We start from the raw sequence: 17,501 nt of genomic DNA, 5'->3' as shown, positions 1-17,501 counted from the left end.
CGATCTGGAACATTTCAAGGGGCGGAACGAACAGCATCCCGGCCGGAGGGGGCGGGGCCCGGGATGACGTCACCATAGGGCGGGGCCAGGGTAATAAGTCTCACTTTCTCTAGTGGCGGAACCCTAGCGGCGGGGACGTTCCCTTCGCGGGGGCGGGGCCAAGGTGTTCCACTCTACGAGGAAGGCGGGGCTACGGCGCCGCTGGGGGCGGATCCCAGACTTCCCGCTTCGCTGAGGTGGCGGTGTGACGAAATTGACGCAGGGGGTCGGGATGCGGAGGGGAGGAAGCAGCGCGTGGCGCGCTACGTAGGGGGTGGCTCCGCCGGGACTGCGAGTTGGTGTTTACGAGGTGACTAACTCGTTCTGTCAGAGGACGGTGCCGCATTCTGAGGGGAGCGCTCACGAGGGGGTGAGCCCGCCCGGGCGGAGAACGGACCGTGGTGCCCAGGGGGAGGGGCTTCCGGCCGCGGGGTTCGCTCAGTGGGGCGGGTACTCCCCAACTGGGAGTGCTTGAGGCCGGAGGGGGCGGGGCCTGGCCGCGGGGTTGACGGGAGCCGAGGATGCCCGATCGCGGGACCGCTGCGTTCGGGAGGGGGCGGGGCTGCGAGTTCGGCCGCGTCGAGGCGGTCCGAATGCCCGAAATCTGGCGCCGGGCGGGGGCGGGCCTTCTGTCGTGGGCGTCCGACCCCGTGCGAGGAGGCCCGGAGGCCGCGCCTCGGGGCTTCGGAAGGGGGCGGGCCCGAGTTCCGAGCCACCCGAAGGGGGCGTGGCCCTGCACTAGCGGAGGCTTGTCTCGGAGCTAGAAGGCGAGATGGCCGGGACGCCGACCACGGGGTCCTGGGGGCCCCAGCGACTCGGCGGAGGGCGGGGTCTTGTCTCGGCGGCCCCGGGGCCTGGCGGGATCGCTGAGGGGGCGGGGCTCGGCCTGGAGACTCAGCAGGTGGCAAAGGCTGCCTTGACGAGGCCCCACCCCCGAGGCTCAGGGGCGGGGCCCCGCTGAACCCCCGCCCCCTCACTCCCCACCCCTAAGCGGTGGGAGCGCTAAGTCGGTGACCTTTGTGTCCCCCTGGCTCCCGCAGGAGGATGCTGGTGGTGGAGGTGGCGAACGGCCGCTCCCTGGTATGGGGGGCCGAAGCGGTGCAGGCACTGCGGGAACGTCTGGGAGTGGGGGGCCGCACGGTGGGCGCCCTGCCCCGCGGGCCCCGCCAGAACTCGCGCCTGGGCCTCCCGCTGCTGCTGATGCCCGAGGAGGCGCGGCTCCTGGCCGAGATCGGTGCCGTGACCCTGGTCAGCGCCCCGCGCCCGGATCCACGCCAACACAGCCTGGTAAGGGGCGGGCCGGGGGCGCGAACGCCCTGGACCTGCGGAAGTACAGGCAGGACTACTGGACTCCGCGGGTTCGGTCCCTAAGGTGGGAGGGGTCAGGGCGTCTTCGATTCTGGAAGAATGTGGGTGCAGGAGATTGGCATCCCCGAGTTCGGGCTTTGAGGTTGGGAGGGGTCAGGGGGTCAGGATACCTGGCTTTCTAAAGCGGGATATGCTTGGATCCTGGGATTCTCGCTGGTTTACTTGTCAGGCTCTGGCATCCTTCAAACGCCAGCAAGAGCAAGACTTCCAGGAGCAAAGCGCCCTGGCAGCCGAGGCCCGTGAGACTCGTCGTCAGGAGCTCCTAGAGAAGATTGCGGAGGGCCAGGCTGCGAAGAAGCAGAGGCTGGAACAGGAATCAGGGAGCAGCGGGAGCCAGGAGGCCGGTGGGAGCCAGGAGGCGGGTGGGAACCAAGCTCCCGCGGAGAATGAGGCCAGTGCCAGCCAGGCTTCTGGAGAGCACGAGGAAGCAGGTGAGGCTGAGACTTGGAGTCCAGGGACCAGGGGAAGGGAGGGAGAGGTCTTTCGGGAATCCTGGCTGGAATCCCGGCCTGGGACTCCCCGGAGGATGAAAAGACGGTAGTCCTTGAATTCACCCAGTTCTCTTGGATTCACCTCCCCCAGGTTCCTCTTCTCCCCAGCCAGGGCCTTCAGATGGGGTGGCCCCCTTGCCCAGGTCCGCCCTGCTGGTCCAGTTGGCCACTGCTAGGCCCCGACCCATCAAGGCTAGACCCCTGGATTGGCGCGTCCAGTCCAAAGACTGGCCCCATGCTGGCCGTCCTCTCCATGAACTTCGCTACAGCATCTACAGAGACCTGTGGGAGCGAGGCTTCTTCCTCAGTGCTGCTGGCAAGTTTGGGGGTGACTTCCTGGTCTATCCTGGTGAGTTTGGGTGGGGACCTCCAGTTGTGGCCCCTTTTTTCACAACCCTTCCACAGTCCGCATGTTTCCTTTTTGCCTTTTCTCAGCGTCTGAAACCCGTGGAAGGACAGGAGACACTTGGGAACCCAAGCTCATTTGGAGGGCAGTTTAGTAAATTTCATTAAGCACTTACTTTGACCCCCAAATTTCACTTAGAGAGACTTAGATATGTGCACAGGACATACAAGAAATCATCATCACAGGATCCTTTAAAGTAACGAAATATTAGAAAACAAGCAGAATTAAAAAAAATTGTTTTTAATGTTCATTTTTGAGAGACCGCGTGCAAGCGGGGGCAGGGCAGAGAGGGAGACACGGAGTCTGAAGCAGGCTCCAGGCCCTGAGCTGTCAGTACAGAGCTCGAGGTGGGGCTGGAACCCACGAACCTCGAGATTATGACCTGAGCTGAAGTTGGACGCTTAACCGACTGAGCCACCCAGGTGCCCCCAGAATGATTATGAATGGGTTAGCAGTTAAACACTGGTGCTAGTCGTCAGAGTAACGTAGGTCCACGTACATTTGTGAAAAGATGACCAAAGGGGGAGGAAAAGAACCACTTGTCAAAAACGTGTATGGTAAATATTCTATGTTACCGTGCAGTCTTATGCACGTTATTTAAGTAGCATTAAAAATTATGGCTCCAGTGAAAGAATGTGGACAGAACTTAAGATAAAATGGTGTGAGTAGATGAAGAGAATCCTAGCAAACAAGTGGAAAAAGGTGTGCAAACACGGACTCCAGCCCAAGTACAGTGGTTTCCTCTGGGAGGGAATTTGCATCAGGTGTAGGAACACGAGCCTTTTGCTGTATCAGTTAATTTTTGAATTGGTAGTAAGAGTGCCTTTATTGTGTAACTGAAAGGTTAAGAAAAATAAGTCTGCAGAAAAATCAACCTCTTTGTTCCTCCTGAGAATGTAGAAAGATAGAAGCACCTGATAAGTAGTCAGGTCGTAGCTGTTCACTGGAGACCGACTGGGGTGTCTGAGGTGAGGCGAGGGCCTGCGTCTCTTCTGAGACTGAACACGTAACTAAGGGACTGGCTTAGGAACCCAGGACAGTGTGCCTGCCCTGTGCTCTGCAGATAACCACACTTTGATTACTTTGCTGCTGCTGCTGTGCGTGTGTGTGTGTGTGTGTGTGTGTGTGAGACTCCCACATGTAAGAGATTATTTTGGTTTTGAAAATGAATAGTCAGTTTACTAATCATATGAATGCTAATATCCAATTCTTTTTGAAGCTTCCGGTTCAATTTATAAATCTTTTCAGTCTAGCGGATCTTAAGGGGACTCTTAGTCTAAGTTTGATCCCACTTGCAAAAGGAGTTAAGTAATTTTCAATGTGATAAGCTGCATTTTAAATTTTAATATATTTTCCTTTTTAAGGAAAATGGTTTTCCTGGTTATGGAACTTGCCGCTAACTCGGATCTAAAAAACTACAAATGGGGTGCTTTTTAAGTTTATGTGTTCTAATGCTGTTAATACACTTACAGAATTTCAGGTTAAAAAAAGTTTGACTCCACCAATAACTCGATCACACATTGGAAACTGAATCACAAGACTGGCCTGTTAGCTCTAGCGGATCAATATTTCTAAAACGATACATACTCAGCATATGAAATATACGTGGTGGAATCCTTGTCCCCTGAAGATTAATAGTCAAGGTCTGGATCTCTTAAATATATTTAAACATTTATTTATCTTGAGAGAGACAGAGCGCGAGCAGATGAGGGGTAAAGAGAGACACACAGAATCTGAAGCAGGCTCCAGGCTCTGAGCACAGAGCCTGACGTGGGGGCTCAAACCCACGAACCGCGAGATCGTGACCCGAGGCGAAGTTGGACGTTTGCCCAACTGAGCCACCGAGGCGCCCCTTAAATATTTCTAACAGTAAATCCTCCTGAACTTTAAAGACAGTAAGCCTCTAAGAACAGTTTTGGGGTAACTTCTCAAGTCTTTGATGCTTCCTTCTCAGCAGGTGTCATAGCAGCCAGAGAGATGCCTGGCTCGTGGCCGGGTTCTTGCTGGAGGCCCAGCTGCCAACCTGGGCCTTGTTTTCCTGTTGCCATGACACTCCCCTGTCAGATGGGATGTCTCGTAGCCTTGCTCTTGGAGACTTCCATTACCTACCACTTAATCTTCTGTGTCGTGCCCCACTGGTTCCTACTCTGCTCGATCGCATTTATCTAATCCAGGGGCACACTGCAGCCCCCATCAAATGCGGCCCACCAGTTTTTAAAGAGAAAGTTACTGGGACGCAGGCCGATGCATTTATTTACGTATGGTCTGTGGCTTCTGCTGTGCTACAGGAGCGAGGTGTGTACTTGTAACATGACCCACAAAACAATATTTACTGTGTGGCCCTTTGCTGTATTAACTCCGTTATCCCATCTATTCATTACTCCGTCCCGTTGTAAATTATTTTTTTCTTTTAGTCTCTTGGAGTCACTTCTCCCTGGACATTGACGTGATGTCCTATGTGTTCCTCACGGCTTTCCTTGACTTTGTGATCCTGGTTCTTACATCACGACAGTGACATATTCAGTTACTTGTTCGGTTTGTCGTTTAAGGACGATTATGCTGTTGGTGTGTGGCAGCTTCCTGCCCCTGTCCCACTGTATCATTGGCTTTTCCAAGTTGGTACACTGTTTCGATCTTAAAGGCTGTATGCTATCCAGTCTTACTGAGAGACCCTGAATTTAACAAGTCTGTGGCTTGGTTATTTCTGTTTCTTAGCGGTTGTAAATGATAACAGGGTGAAGAGCTTTATTCTGCATTTTAGGGGTGCTATCCTTGTAAGAAAAAAATTCCACGAGTGGAATTGCTGGGTCCAAGAATAGCTATTTTTAAATATTCATAGCGATTACGAAGATGGTTCCCATGTCCTACCTATGGACATTCCAGCGTCTTCCGGCCCTCTGCCCCTGGAAATTGTCACATGTCTCTCTCTCTCACCCAGGTGACCCACTTCGTTTCCACGCCCATTACATTGCTCAGTGCTGGGCTCCTGGGGACCCCATTCCACTCCAGGACCTGGTTTCTGCCGGCCGCCTGGGAACCAGCGTCAAAAAGACGCTGCTCCTGTGTTCTCCTCAACCTGACGGTAAGGTGGTCTACACCTCCCTGCAGTGGGCCAGCCTGCAGTGAACTCCAGAGACCTAGGGGGACGTGGCTGCATCTGTGGAAAGAGCCTTTCTAGATGGTCCCATGCTCACATCTGCGCGGGAGGCCTCAACACCCTCCTCCCTCTCTCTGCGGTTAAGTTTTGAGTCCGGATTTATAAACACTACACCTTCTTACTTCCCTCCCTGTTTCAAAGCACTTATTGGCTGCGATGTTTTTGTAGTTACCTGTTTCTGAACTGTGAGCTTCTTGAGGGTGAAGACTGGGTTTGATTCATGTCTGTTTTCTACCGGGCACAGGTCCCAACAGGTCCCAGTAAACTTGTTGAATAAACACGGAGTCTGTGATTTCAATCCCGACGGCAATCCTGGGAAGCGTGGGCCTTTGCATTTGTTTAAGCCGGCGAGGGAAAGGCCTGAAGGAGGTCACACATCTAGGGGGTATCCAGCAGGCTGACATTTAAAACTCGGTCCTGCTGATTGCAGAGTCTGAACTCTGTCCACCGCACTGAACCTCCTTTTGAAAAGATTGTCACGGAACATTTCAGATGCGTACAAAGGCATAAATGAAATAATGTCTATACACCTGCAGAAAAGAAGAACGTGAGTTTGCAATTTCATGACAGGAGTTAGGGGAAGGAAGGGGAGTGTCCAGAAGGGCACTTGAGGCTTGGGGAATGCTGGAGGTGGTCTTTTTCTTGACCTGGGTGGCGTTTATTCAGGTGTATAGAATTATTTTTAGAATTATTTTTACCCTACCCCTATACTTTTTTTTTTTTAATTAAAAAAATTTTTTTTTAAATACTTATTTTTAAGAGAGACAGATCGCGAGCCAGGGAGGGGCAGAGAGAGAGGGAGACACAGAATCCGAAACAGCTCCAGGTTCTGAGCTGTCAGTACAGAGCCCAAGGTGGGGTTCAAACCCAGAAGCCATGAGATCATGGTCTGAGCTGAAGTCGGATGCTTAACCCACTGAGCCACTCAGGGACTCCCCCCTCTTTTTTTCCCCTAATTTTAACGTTTATTTATTGTTGAGAAACAGAGAGAGACAGAGCATGAGCATGGGAGGGACAGAGAGAAGGGGAGACGTAGAATCTGAAGCAGGCTCCGAGTCGTCAGCACAGAGCCGGACATGGGGCTTGAACTCACAAACCGCGAGATCGTGACCTGAGTCGAAGCTGGACACTTAACCAACTGAGCCACCCAGGTGCCTGTTTTCTTCTAATTTTAGAGAGAGTGTGTGTGCAATTGTTGGGGGAGGAGAAGCAGAGAGAGACAGAGAATCCTAAGCAGGCTCCACACTCGGCGCGGAGCCTGACGTGGGGCTTGACTCCACGACCCTGGGACCGTGAGTTGAGCCAAGTTCAAGAGTCAGATGCCCAACTGACTAAGCCACCCAGGTGCTCCCAAATTCTTTTTTATTTTTTTTTATTAAAAAATATTTTGTTTTTAATCTTTATTTTTGAGAGAGACAGAGACAGAATGTAAGTGGGTTGGGGCAGAGAGAGAGGGAGGCACAGAATCTGAAGCAGGCTCCAGGCTCTGAGCTGTCAGCACAGAGCCTGACACGGGGCTTGAACTCACAGACCGTGAGATCATGACCTGAGCCGAAGTCGGTCACTCAACCAACTGAGCCACCCCAGGTGCCCCTAGGTATATTTTAAATGTATAGGTTTGTCAAATAGATTTCGTTACTGAAGTCTAGTCACATGGTTAATGATTCTGGGGCTGAAAGTCTGTTTCTCTAGTTTCTCAGTCTGTGCCCCCAGTTTCTTCTTTCTCTCCTACCCTTCACAGTAAACACATTTGCTAGAACCACAACTGCCAGTAATCTTAGATTAATTTAAAACAGGACACTAACCCCAGCCTGGTTAACGCTTTGTTCTTCGTGCCTCTTTGGTAACTGGCTTGTAAATATCTTCTCCAGGCTCTCTCTTCTCTCCAACAAAGTACTTAGTTGACTCAGTACTCAGTACCTATGTCTTCTCTCAAAAATTCCTCACTAAAAAACATGTGGATGCCTGGCTGGCCCATTCGGTAGACTCTTGATCTCAGGGTCGTGAGTTTGAGCCCCATGTTGGGCCTAGAGCTTGCTTAAACAAAATTTGTAAGGACATCCACATGCAAAAACCAAACAAAAAATCCAGATATGGACCTCATACACTTTACAGACATTAACTCAAAATAGATCATAGACCTCAATATAAAATGCAGAGCTAGACCACTTGTGGGAGGTAATGAGAAAACGTAGATGACCGTGGGTGTGGCAGTGATATTCCAGACACAACACCAAAGGTGTGCCCGATGAAAGAATTGGTAAGCTGGACTTCATTACAATGAAAAACGGAGAAAGTCCTGTCCAAGACAGCTGATAAAGGACTGTCGTCCAAAATATTTTGTAGCTCTTACAAGTCAACAATGAGAAACAATCTGCCCGAAAAACAAATCGATCGGAGGCCCTAACGGACGCCTCGCTGAAGGCATCCCGCAGCTGGCAAGCAAGCACGTGAGAAGGTGCCCCATGCCCTGTGCCATCAGAGCCGTGCAGAGTCAAGCAACAATGAGATACCGCTACATGCCTGCGTGAAGGGCGGAAATCCAGAACAGCGACCCCACCGAGTGCTGACGAGGCGTGGAGCGCCAGGACCTCTGGTTCACGGCTGGCTGGTAGGGAACAGGGTGGCACAGCCACTTGGGAGGATGGTGTGGAGAGTTTTCACAAAACTTGAGTGTACCCTCACCATCCGCAGATTTACCTAGAGGAGTCCGACATTTAGGACCCCACAAAACCTGCACGTGCATGTTTTTTTTGTTTTGTTTTTTTTTTGTTTTAATTTTTTTTCAACGTTTATTTATTTTTGGGACAGAGAGAGACAGAGCATGAACGGGGGAGGGGCAGAGAGAGAGGGAGACACAGAATCGGAAACAGGCTCCAGGCTCCGAGCCATCAGCCCAGAGCCCGACGCGGACCTCGAACTCACGGACCGCGAGATCGTGACCTGGCTGAAGTCGGATGCTTAACCGACTGCGCCACCCAGGCGCCCCAGCACGTGCATGTTTTTAGTGCGGCGTTATTCACAATTGCCGACACTCGGGCGCAACCAAGGTCCTTTGTAGATGAATGAAAAATACACTGTGGTCCCTCCAGATGATGGAATGCTATTCAGTGCTAAAGAGAGCCGAAATGTCAAGCCACAAAAATACGTAGAGGATCCTTTTTTTTTTTTTAAGTTTATTTATTTTGGGAGAGGGAGAGAGAGACGGAAAGAGACCCAAAGCAGGCTCTGTGCTCTCAGCGAGCTCACAAACTGCGAGATCACGACCTGAGCTGAAATCAAGAGTCAGAGGCTTAAGTGACTGAGCCCCCCAAGGCGCTCCCATGGAGGACCCTTAAATGCACACTCCTAAGTGAGAGAAGCCAGCCTGAAAATGCTGCATGCCATACGATTCCAACTGTATGACTTTGTGGAGAAGACAAAACTGGAGACTGAAAAGATGAGTGGCTGATGGGTTGGGGAGGAGGGATGAACAGGGGAAGCAAAGAGAAGTTTTAGGCCCGTGAAACTACTCTGTGAGACCAAAATGTTGGATATATATCATTATCTGTCCAAACCCACAGAAGGCACAGCACCACGAGTGACCCCTGATGTTTAGGGCCTCGGTGCTAATGACATGTTGTGTGGGCTCATCGGTGGTAACAAATGTACCCTCTGGCAGGGGATGTTGAGGATGGGAGAGGCAGGCTGTGCATGAGTGGGGGCAGGGGGCACACTCCTCTGTACCTTTGCTTCGAACCTAAAACTGGTCTAAGAAAAACCTCTATAGGTGCTACCTTACAAACACTGTAGACCCGATCTGACCACTTCAATCCACCTTCACAGTCAACACGTTGGCAAAGGCAACGACATTACGCACGTGGATGACTGTAGTGGCTTCCTGACTCCTCTCCCTGGACTCCACCCTTGCCCCTCTGTCATGGGTTTTCTTTTTTTTTTTTTTTTTTTTTTTTACCATTTATTTATTTTTGAGACAGAGACAGAGCATGAATGGGGGAGGGGCAGAGAGAGAGGGAGACACAGAATCGGAAGCAGGCTCCAGGCTCTGAGCCATCAGCCCAGAGCCTGACGCGGGGCTCGAACTCACGGACCGCGAGATCGTGACCTGGCTGAAGTCGGACGCTTAACCGACTGCGCCACCCAGGCGCCCCTGTCATCGGTTTTCAACAGCATGGCTGGCGGCTGGTGTAATTGGGTAAATAGGTGGGTCTGATGTGTCCCTTCCCTTTAGAACTCTCCAGTAATTTCCATCGCAAAGTCAAAGCAAAGGCCCTACGGTGCACGTTCTCCGTCCCCATCCGTGCCCCCCTCCTTGCTTGTGCTGCTCCCTGCACGCAGGCTCCCATGACTCTACCGGGGATGCTCTTCCTCTGGTAGCCACATGGTCTTGTCCGCCACTGCCCGCTGGCCTTTCCATCCATGTCACCTTCTCAGGCCTTCCACGGTAACCTGACCCGAAAATTGAACACCCCTCCTGTATGCCCCTTCTTTCTTGATTTATTTGCCTCACCATGATCACTGGTGTGATTTATAATGAGAAATACACATTTGGTCTTCAGCCCCATTCCTGGCACAGTCCCCCTAAAACCCTTGCAGTTTCTTAAGAGCAACAGAGGTGTCTTGATATTTCTAACACAGCCCTTTCAACCACACCTGGGTTTATATTGATGAAGTGGCCTCCAGGGAAGAGAGAGTGGCTGAAAGTTGGGTTGCTCACAAACTGCCAGCAATTTAATTGTGCCCATGTAATGAAGCCACCATAAAAATGCCAAAGGATGGGATCGGAGAGGTTCCGGGAGAGCGACGTACCTGGAGGGTGCACGGAGGCCCCACGTCCTGTCCCCACACCTGGCCGACGCGTCTCCATCACATTACATTCTTCTGTAATGAAACAGTGATCGGGTAAGTAACATGTTCCTCTGAGTTCTGTGAGCCGCTCTAGCAAATTAATGAACTGGAGGAGGGGGTTGTGAGAAATGGCAATCATTGATGACGCATACATAGAGTTATTCATATATTTAACTTTTTTTAAGTTAACATTTTTTTTTTTTAATTTTTTTTTTCAACGTTTATTTATTTTTGGGACAGAGAGAGACAGAGCATGAACGGGGGAGGGGCAGAGAGAGAGGGAGACACAGAATCGGAAACAGGCTCCAGGCTCTGAGCCATCAGCCCAGAGCCTGACGCGGGGCTCGAACTCACGGACGGCGAGATCGTGACCTGGCTGAAGTCGGACGCTTAACCGACTGCGCCACCCAGGCGCCCCTAAGTTAACATTTTTAAATTATTTATTTAACTTTATTTTGAGAGAGAGAGAGCGCGCACGTGCAAGCAGGGGACGGGCAGAGAGAGCGGGAGAGGGAGAATCTCAGATCCCAAGCCGGCTTCTCACTGCCAGTGGGAAGCCCAATGTGCGGCCCGACCCCACGAACCACAAGGTCATGACCTGAGCCAAGAGTCAGACGCTGGACCTCTGAACCACCCAGGCACCCCCGTTATTCGTACATTTAACAATTTAGTGACTATTAACTATAGTTGAGCCTCTCCTAAGACACTGATCACTAGGAAAGATGAGGTCTCTGCCCTCCTACAGCTTTTTCGTCTGGGAGCTTCTCTTTAAACAAGAAAGTAAAAATGAACCAGGGAGCCTGAAAGACAGCAATACATGGTGAGGGTGACAACAATGATGCCGACAGTGCTTTCCTGCGCGGCCATTGCCCTCAGCACTCTGTGTGGACTGTCTCATCAGTCCTCACCGCGACCCCATGAGGTAGGCCCTGCCAACACCCCCATTTCACAGGGGAGGAAGCTGAGGCAGGGAACGGTTGCAAAACTTGTCCAGGGGATTTTAGCGAGCAAGGGGTTGCAGGACTTCCGTTCACGGGTCTGGCTAGAGTGGAGCCGCCTCTCCGCCTCTCAGAGGAGGGGGCACTGCCCGCTGGGAGCATAGGGCCGGACCGTCTCAGCTCCAGCCTTGGCCTGACCTCCTTTGTTGAGAGACTGCACGACAAACGATGGCCAGATCATACACGAGATAGAATTCTGACCCACAGCCTGTGGCCACCTGCCCAGAAGGCCTGCCTGCAAGCTCTAGTAGCCGTGCAGGAAGCCAGACGATAACCCTGTAACAATCGCTCCAAAATGGCCAGGGCCTGAGGAGTGACAACCAGCTCCCCTAATCTGTGTCCCTGACTCTAATTTAGGACCGACAAGAGACAGGCAAATATGCTCCCATAACCACTAAGGCAAGACAGCGACTTGCAGTGAGCCTGCCTCAGCTCCCCTGGGCCCACAGGCTCCGGGCAGGGGGCCCCTGCTTTCCTCGGTCTGCACTTTGAGATTTCCCACTCCTCCGCCTGCCTTTGTGTTTTGGCCACAGTGGCCGTTGTTTCTTCTCCTTTGCCTGGTCTTCGCTGGTTTCCACATCGTGTAATCTTGGGCAAGCTTGGTGCCTCAGATCTGCCTCCGCACAACAGGTCTGATGACCGTATTAGTGACTCCTTGTCATGAGGGAGGGCAGCTTCCCTGGCGGGGCTCCTGAAGCAGTGCTGGAGACTATGTGAACACCTGTGGGGACTAAGTACGTGAATGTATGTGGGGACTAAATACGTCAACGCATGTGGGGACCAAGTACGTCAACGCATGTGGAGACTAAGTACGTCAATGCATGCATACTTCTAATGGTGATCAGAGCACCGCTGGCGTGAATGGCGTTTCTACAGACGGGTAGGGGCTGGAGGAAAGACCGGCACTCTCCCTTCATGGCGCTCCACACATGGCGCTCTGAGTTTTCTACAGACTGAAGGTTTGGGCAACCCTGCGTCAAGCAAATATACTGGTGCCATTTTCCCAACAGCATTTGCTCACTTCGTGTCTCTGGGTCACATTTTGGTAATTATCCCAGTATTTCAAGACTTATCATGATTATTATATTCGTGATGGTGATGGGTGAGCAGTGATCGTTGACGTTGCCATTGTCATTGTTTTGGGGCACCACAAACCACACCCTCATAAGAGGGAAAACTTAAGAAATGTTGTGTGTGTTCCAACTGCTCCACTGGCCGGCTATTCCCCATCTCTCTCCCTCTCCGTGGGCCTTCCTGTTCCCAAAGACACAAGAGGGGTGAGATTGGGCCCATTAATACCCCTACAGTGGCTCCAAGTGTTCAAGTGAGAGGAAGAGTCATACGTCTCTCCCTTTAAATCAGAAGAAACGAGAAGTGCTTAAGCTCAATGGGGAAGGCAGGTCGAAGGCCAAGACGGCCAGAAGCTAGGCCTGTGGTGCCAGACATCCCCGCTGTAAACGCAAAGGAGAAATTCGTGAAGGATGTTGGAAGTGCTACTCCAGAGCAAGGCCCTGACTCCCTTCAATGCTGTGAATGCTGAGAGAGGCGGGGAGGCGGCAGAAGACCAGTCTGAAGCTGGGAGAGGTGCTTCAGGAGGAGGAAAGAAGGCATCTCCATAACATCAGGTGCAAGGTGAGGCAGCAAGTGCTGATGGGGAAGCTGCAACAGGTTCTCCAGAGCTCGCTGAGATCACTTGTGAAGGTGGTTACACCAAACAACAGATTTCCAGTGTAGACAAAACAGCCTCCTACTGGAAGAAGATGCCACATAGGATTCTCATCGCCAGACAGGGCAAGTCAAGGCCTGGCTTCAAAGCTTCAGAGGACAGCCCAACTCCTGTTAGGGGCTAACGCAGCTGCTGACTTTAAGTGGAAGTCAGAGCTCAGTGACCACTCTGAAAATCCCAGGGCCCTTAAGAATGTTGCTCCATAAACAGAGCAGCAAAGCCTGGATGACAGCACATCTCTTTACAACGGGGTTACTGAATATTTTAAGCCCACTGTGGAGACCTACCGCTCAGGGAAAAAAAATCCTTTAAAATATGACTGTTCCCTGACAATGTACCCGGTCACCCAAGAGCTCTGATGGGGATGCACAATGAGAGGAACTCTGTTTTCATGCCTGCAGACACAGCACGCATCCTGCTGCCCGTGGATCAAGGAGGAATTTCAACTTTCAAGTCTTAGCAATAAAGACATACATTTCGTAAGCATATAGCTGCCATAGACAGTGATTCGTCTGATGGATCTGGGCAAAGTCAGTTGAAAACCTTCTGGAAAAGACTCAGCATTCTAGATGCCACAAGGGACATTCGTGATTCATGGGAAGAGGTCAACATAACCACATCAACAGGAGTTTGGAAGAAGTTGATTACGACCCTCACGGGTGACGTTGAGGGGTTCAAGACTTCGGTGGAGGACATAACTGCAGATGTGGTGGAAACAGCAAGAGAAGCTCAATTAGAAGTGGCCCCTGAAGAAGAGATTACATTGCTCTGCTCTCATGACAAAACTTTAATGGATGAGGACTCACTCCTGAAGGATGAGCAAAGAAAGCGGTTTCCTCAGATGGAACTGACTCCTGGAGAAGACGCTGTGAATACTGTAGAAATGACAACAAAGGATTTAGAACCTCATGCGAACTTAGTAAAGCAGCGGGATTTGAAAGAATGGACTCCCATTTCGGAAGAAGTCTACTGTGGGTAAAATAGTATGAAATCTGCTACAGAGAAACTGTGACAGGAAGAGTCAACTGTTGTGGAAAACTTCCCTGTTGTCATCTTGAAGAGATTGGCACAGCCACCCCGTCTCCAGCAACCACCACCCTGACCAGTCAGCAGCCACCAACATGGAGGCAAGACCCTCCGTCAGCAGAAGGGTTATGACTCGCTATAAGTTCAGCTGATGGTTAACATTTGTTAGCAACAAAGCATTTTTAATTTTTTTAATGTTTATTATTTTTGAGAGAGAGAGAGAGAGAGAGAGAGAGAGAGCACGACTGGGGGAGGGGTAGAGAGAGAGGGAGAGACAGTATCCAAAGCAGGCTCCAGGCTCCGAGCTGTCAGCACGGAGCCCGATGTGGGGCTTGAACTCACGAACCGCGAGATCATGACCTGAGCCAAAGTCAGATGCTTAACCGACTGAGCCACCCAGGTGCCCCAGCAATAAAGTATTTTTAAATTAAGGTATGTACATTGGTTTTTTAGACATAATGCACACCTAATAGGCTAGAGTCTATCATAAGCACCACTTTTTCATATCTACCAGGACCCCCATGGCCATGTCCATGACCTGCCCGATCTTGCTGCTAGGAGTAGGCATGTGTGTTAGGATGCTGTGTGACCCTTCTGCCGAGCCCGAATGGGCTTTGGGCTCATGTCAACACATCACCCACACAAGGCAGCTAGGCACCATTTAAAAAGCTGCTTCTGGGGGCACCTGGGTGGCTCGGTTGGTTAAGCATCCGACTTCGGCTCAGGTCATGATCTCATGGTCCGTGGGTTCAAGCCCCACGTCAGGCTCTGTGCTGACGGCTCAGAGCCTGGAGCCTGTTTCAGATTCTGTGTCTCCCTCTCTCTGTGACCCTCCCCCGTTCATGCTCTGTCTCTCTCTGTCTCAAATATAAATAAACGTTAAAAAAAAAATAAAAATAAATAAAAAGCTGCTTCTGGTGTCCACCACACAGTTTTGTACAAGAAAAATAAAGTGGTTTAAAGCTTCTTAAAAAAAAATAATAAAAAAATACAAAAATAAAAAGCTGCCCCTGATCCCAATAGAAACTGTATGACTGACGAGAGACACGTGTGTGTACACAACTGGAAGTGTCCACGATGAGCTAGCTGTGGCCATTTCCACCCCTTCGTAAGTTTGCAACCCACTGTTGGGTGAGTGGTAGGCCTGTGGCCATGAAAAGGTCCAGAGGACACACCCAGGCTCTCACAATGACGCCTCTCTTCGGGGGTCATCAACAGCTGCGTGGCCTGGCTTGTGTTGGGGCAGTGTGAGGTTTTGGAGTAGTGTTGCTCTACAGCTACACTGGTGGGACTCTGAAAAATGTCAGTGAGGGAAAATGCCCTTAGTGAGCAGGTATGTGAGTAATAAGCAGGATGAAACAGAATAATACACTTTTTGTGGAAAGAGATCTGGCTAGGTGTGATGTACACAGACTCCTGGATAGTAGCAAATGCCTCACCTCCATGGTCAGGGGACTGGAAGGAGCAGAATCAGGTAGGGAGGAGATAGGGATATCCAGGAAGGAGGCATGTGTATGCATAGATGTATAGGGGTGGGCACAAAGCACTTGGGTCTTTGAATCAGATATAAATGTCCCCAAGAGAGCCCCCTGTACACATGGTCCTTAATGGCCAAGAGGACAACGTGGCTTATTGGGCAGATGTCAGCCAGCCTCTGTTTTTCCTTTCCCAGTGTTTATGCAGGGGCCTATGGGCAGGTGGCAGAAGACAGAGGCCACTTGGGAGTCTCATATTATGGTATGCCTTTCATCAAGAGTGACTGAACTACACACACTGCTCAACGTCCATCACTTCAGCGGCGGAGACCGACACCAAGTCCTTAGTAGTGTTTCATCCCTATGGAAGCAAATCAGACAAGTGGTTGCGAGAGGATTTCATCCCCGGTGGAATGGACACTGATGGAGCCTAACTAGTATGTGTGTGTGTGTGCAATGAGTTGTAAGATGTACCCCTTTAGGTGTGCAGTGTGTTCACCTTTGGCAAATGCAGAACTCATTTAAAAACCACCACCACAATCAATACTCAAACACTGCCATCACTCCTTAAAATTCCATGCTGAGTTTGTCGGTCAACCTGATGGAAGTAAACAGCAACCAGCTTTCCTTCTCTACGGGTTAGTCCTGCTCATTGTAGAACTTCGCAGGAATGAAATCATACACACGTGCTCTGTCACATCTGCACTCTTTTGTGCAGTATGTTCTGAAAAACTCATCCATTTTATTGATACCTTTTAAATTTTCATTAATAATTATAGATGTTGAGCATTTTTCATGTCTTCATTGTTATTTATATATCTTCTTTGAGAAATGTCTGTTCAAATTGTTTTGCTCATATGGGGGGGGGTTGTTATTATTTGTAAAAGTCCTTATTTGTTCTATATATAATCCTTTATCAGACATGCACACATACACACAGACTTTTCTTAGTCTTGGCTTGCTGTTTCCATGATCAATTCTGTCTTTTGAAGAGCATACGTCTTTAGTTTTATGCAATCCAAGAATCTTTTTTGGTTATTGTTTGTGCTTTTTGTTCCTCACTAAGAAATCTTTGTCTAATCCAAAGTTGTAAAGATTTTTAAAAATGTTTTCTTTTTTTCATTCTGATAACTTTCTTTTTTTAATTGTATTTATTTATATATTTTTAAAATTTACATCCAAATTAGTTAGCATATAGTGAAACAATGATTTCAGGAGTAGATTCCTTAATGCCCCTTGCCCATTTAGCCCACCCCCCCCCACAACCCCTCCAGCAACCCTTAGTTTGTTCTCCATATTTATGAGTCTCCTCTGTTTTGTCCTCCTCCCTGTTTATATTATTTTTGTTTCCCTTCCCTTATGTTCATCTGTTTTGTTTCTTAAAGTCCTCATATGAGTGAACTCATATGATTTTTGTCTTTCTCTGACTGACTAATTTCACTTAGCATAATACTCTCCAGTTCCATCCACATAGTTGCAAATGGCAAGATTTCATTCTTTTTGATTGCCAAGTAATACTCCACTGTATATATCTATATCTATATCTATATATCTATATATCTATATATCTATATCTATATCTATATCTATATCTATATCTATATATCACATCTTCTTTATCCATTCATCCATCGATGGACATTTGGGCTCTTTCCATACTTTGGCTATTGTTGATACTGCTGCTATAAATATTGGGGTGCACGTGTCCCTTCAAAACAGCACACCTGTATCCCGTGGATAAATGCCTAGTAGTGCAATTGCTGGGTCGTAGGGTAGTTCTATTTTTAGTTTTTTGAGGAGCCTCCATACTGTTTTCCACAGTGGCTGCACCAGCTTGCATTCCCAAAAATATTTTCTTTTAGATGCCTTATGGTTTTGACTTTTGCTATTAGGTCTTAGATCCACTTCATGTGAATTATTGTGTATGATGTGAGGTAAAGGTCTAGGTTCATTTTTTTTTTTTTTTC

The 17,501-nt window shown here is 49.7% G+C and overlaps 1 protein-coding gene and 1 long non-coding RNA gene across 5 annotated transcripts in view; one reads left to right on the top strand and one right to left on the bottom strand.

Annotated features, from left to right (window-relative positions):
- The first annotated feature begins 221 nt into the window (after positions 1-221).
- TSEN34 (tRNA splicing endonuclease subunit 34) lies at positions 222-5,739 on the top strand. 3 transcript variants are annotated; one of them, XM_045441595.1, is made up of 5 exons: positions 222-349; positions 1,080-1,326; positions 1,577-1,838; positions 1,990-2,247; positions 5,243-5,739. In XM_045441595.1, the coding sequence occupies exons 2-5, from the start codon at positions 1,084-1,086 to the stop codon at positions 5,428-5,430; spliced, it is 951 nt and encodes a 316-aa protein (XP_045297551.1). In that variant the 5' UTR covers positions 222-349; positions 1,080-1,083; the 3' UTR covers positions 5,431-5,739. The 3 variants fall into 3 exon arrangements, with proteins under 3 accessions (XP_045297551.1, XP_045297550.1, XP_045297552.1); XM_045441594.1 differs by having other exon boundaries at positions 222-409; XM_045441596.1 differs by lacking the exon at positions 222-349 and adding an exon at positions 676-806.
- Positions 5,740-5,755: 16 nt separating this feature from the next.
- LOC123578616 overlaps positions 5,756-17,501 on the bottom strand; it is a 26,689-nt gene continuing 14,943 nt past the window's right edge. Inside the window, exon 3 of one of the 2 annotated variants that reach the window (XR_006702435.1) lies at positions 5,756-5,991. This is a non-coding gene — a long non-coding RNA (uncharacterized LOC123578616). Of the gene's footprint in view, positions 5,992-10,243; positions 10,343-17,501 lie in introns of those variants that run through there. The other variant, XR_006702434.1, reaches the window with a different exon arrangement.

This window comes from Leopardus geoffroyi, chromosome E2 (assembly GCF_018350155.1).
Source record: "Leopardus geoffroyi isolate Oge1 chromosome E2, O.geoffroyi_Oge1_pat1.0, whole genome shotgun sequence".
NCBI classification, from domain to species: Eukaryota; Metazoa; Chordata; class Mammalia; order Carnivora; family Felidae; genus Leopardus; species Leopardus geoffroyi.
Note: the sequence above shows the minus strand (reverse complement) of the source record. Positions and strands in the feature narration are given on the sequence as shown.

Bases quoted from the DNA above. Each gene is read 5' to 3' on its own strand.
- TSEN34 (XM_045441595.1), top strand. From the start codon at position 1,084: ATGCTGGTGGTGGAGGTGGCGAACGGCCGCTCCCTGGTATGGGGGGCC. The intron at 1,327-1,576 runs GTAAGGGGCGGG...TTTACTTGTCAG, and splicing joins ATCCACGCCAACACAGCCTG to GCTCTGGCATCCTTCAAACG. The intron at 2,248-5,242 runs GTGAGTTTGGGT...TCTCTCACCCAG, and splicing joins TGACTTCCTGGTCTATCCTG to GTGACCCACTTCGTTTCCAC.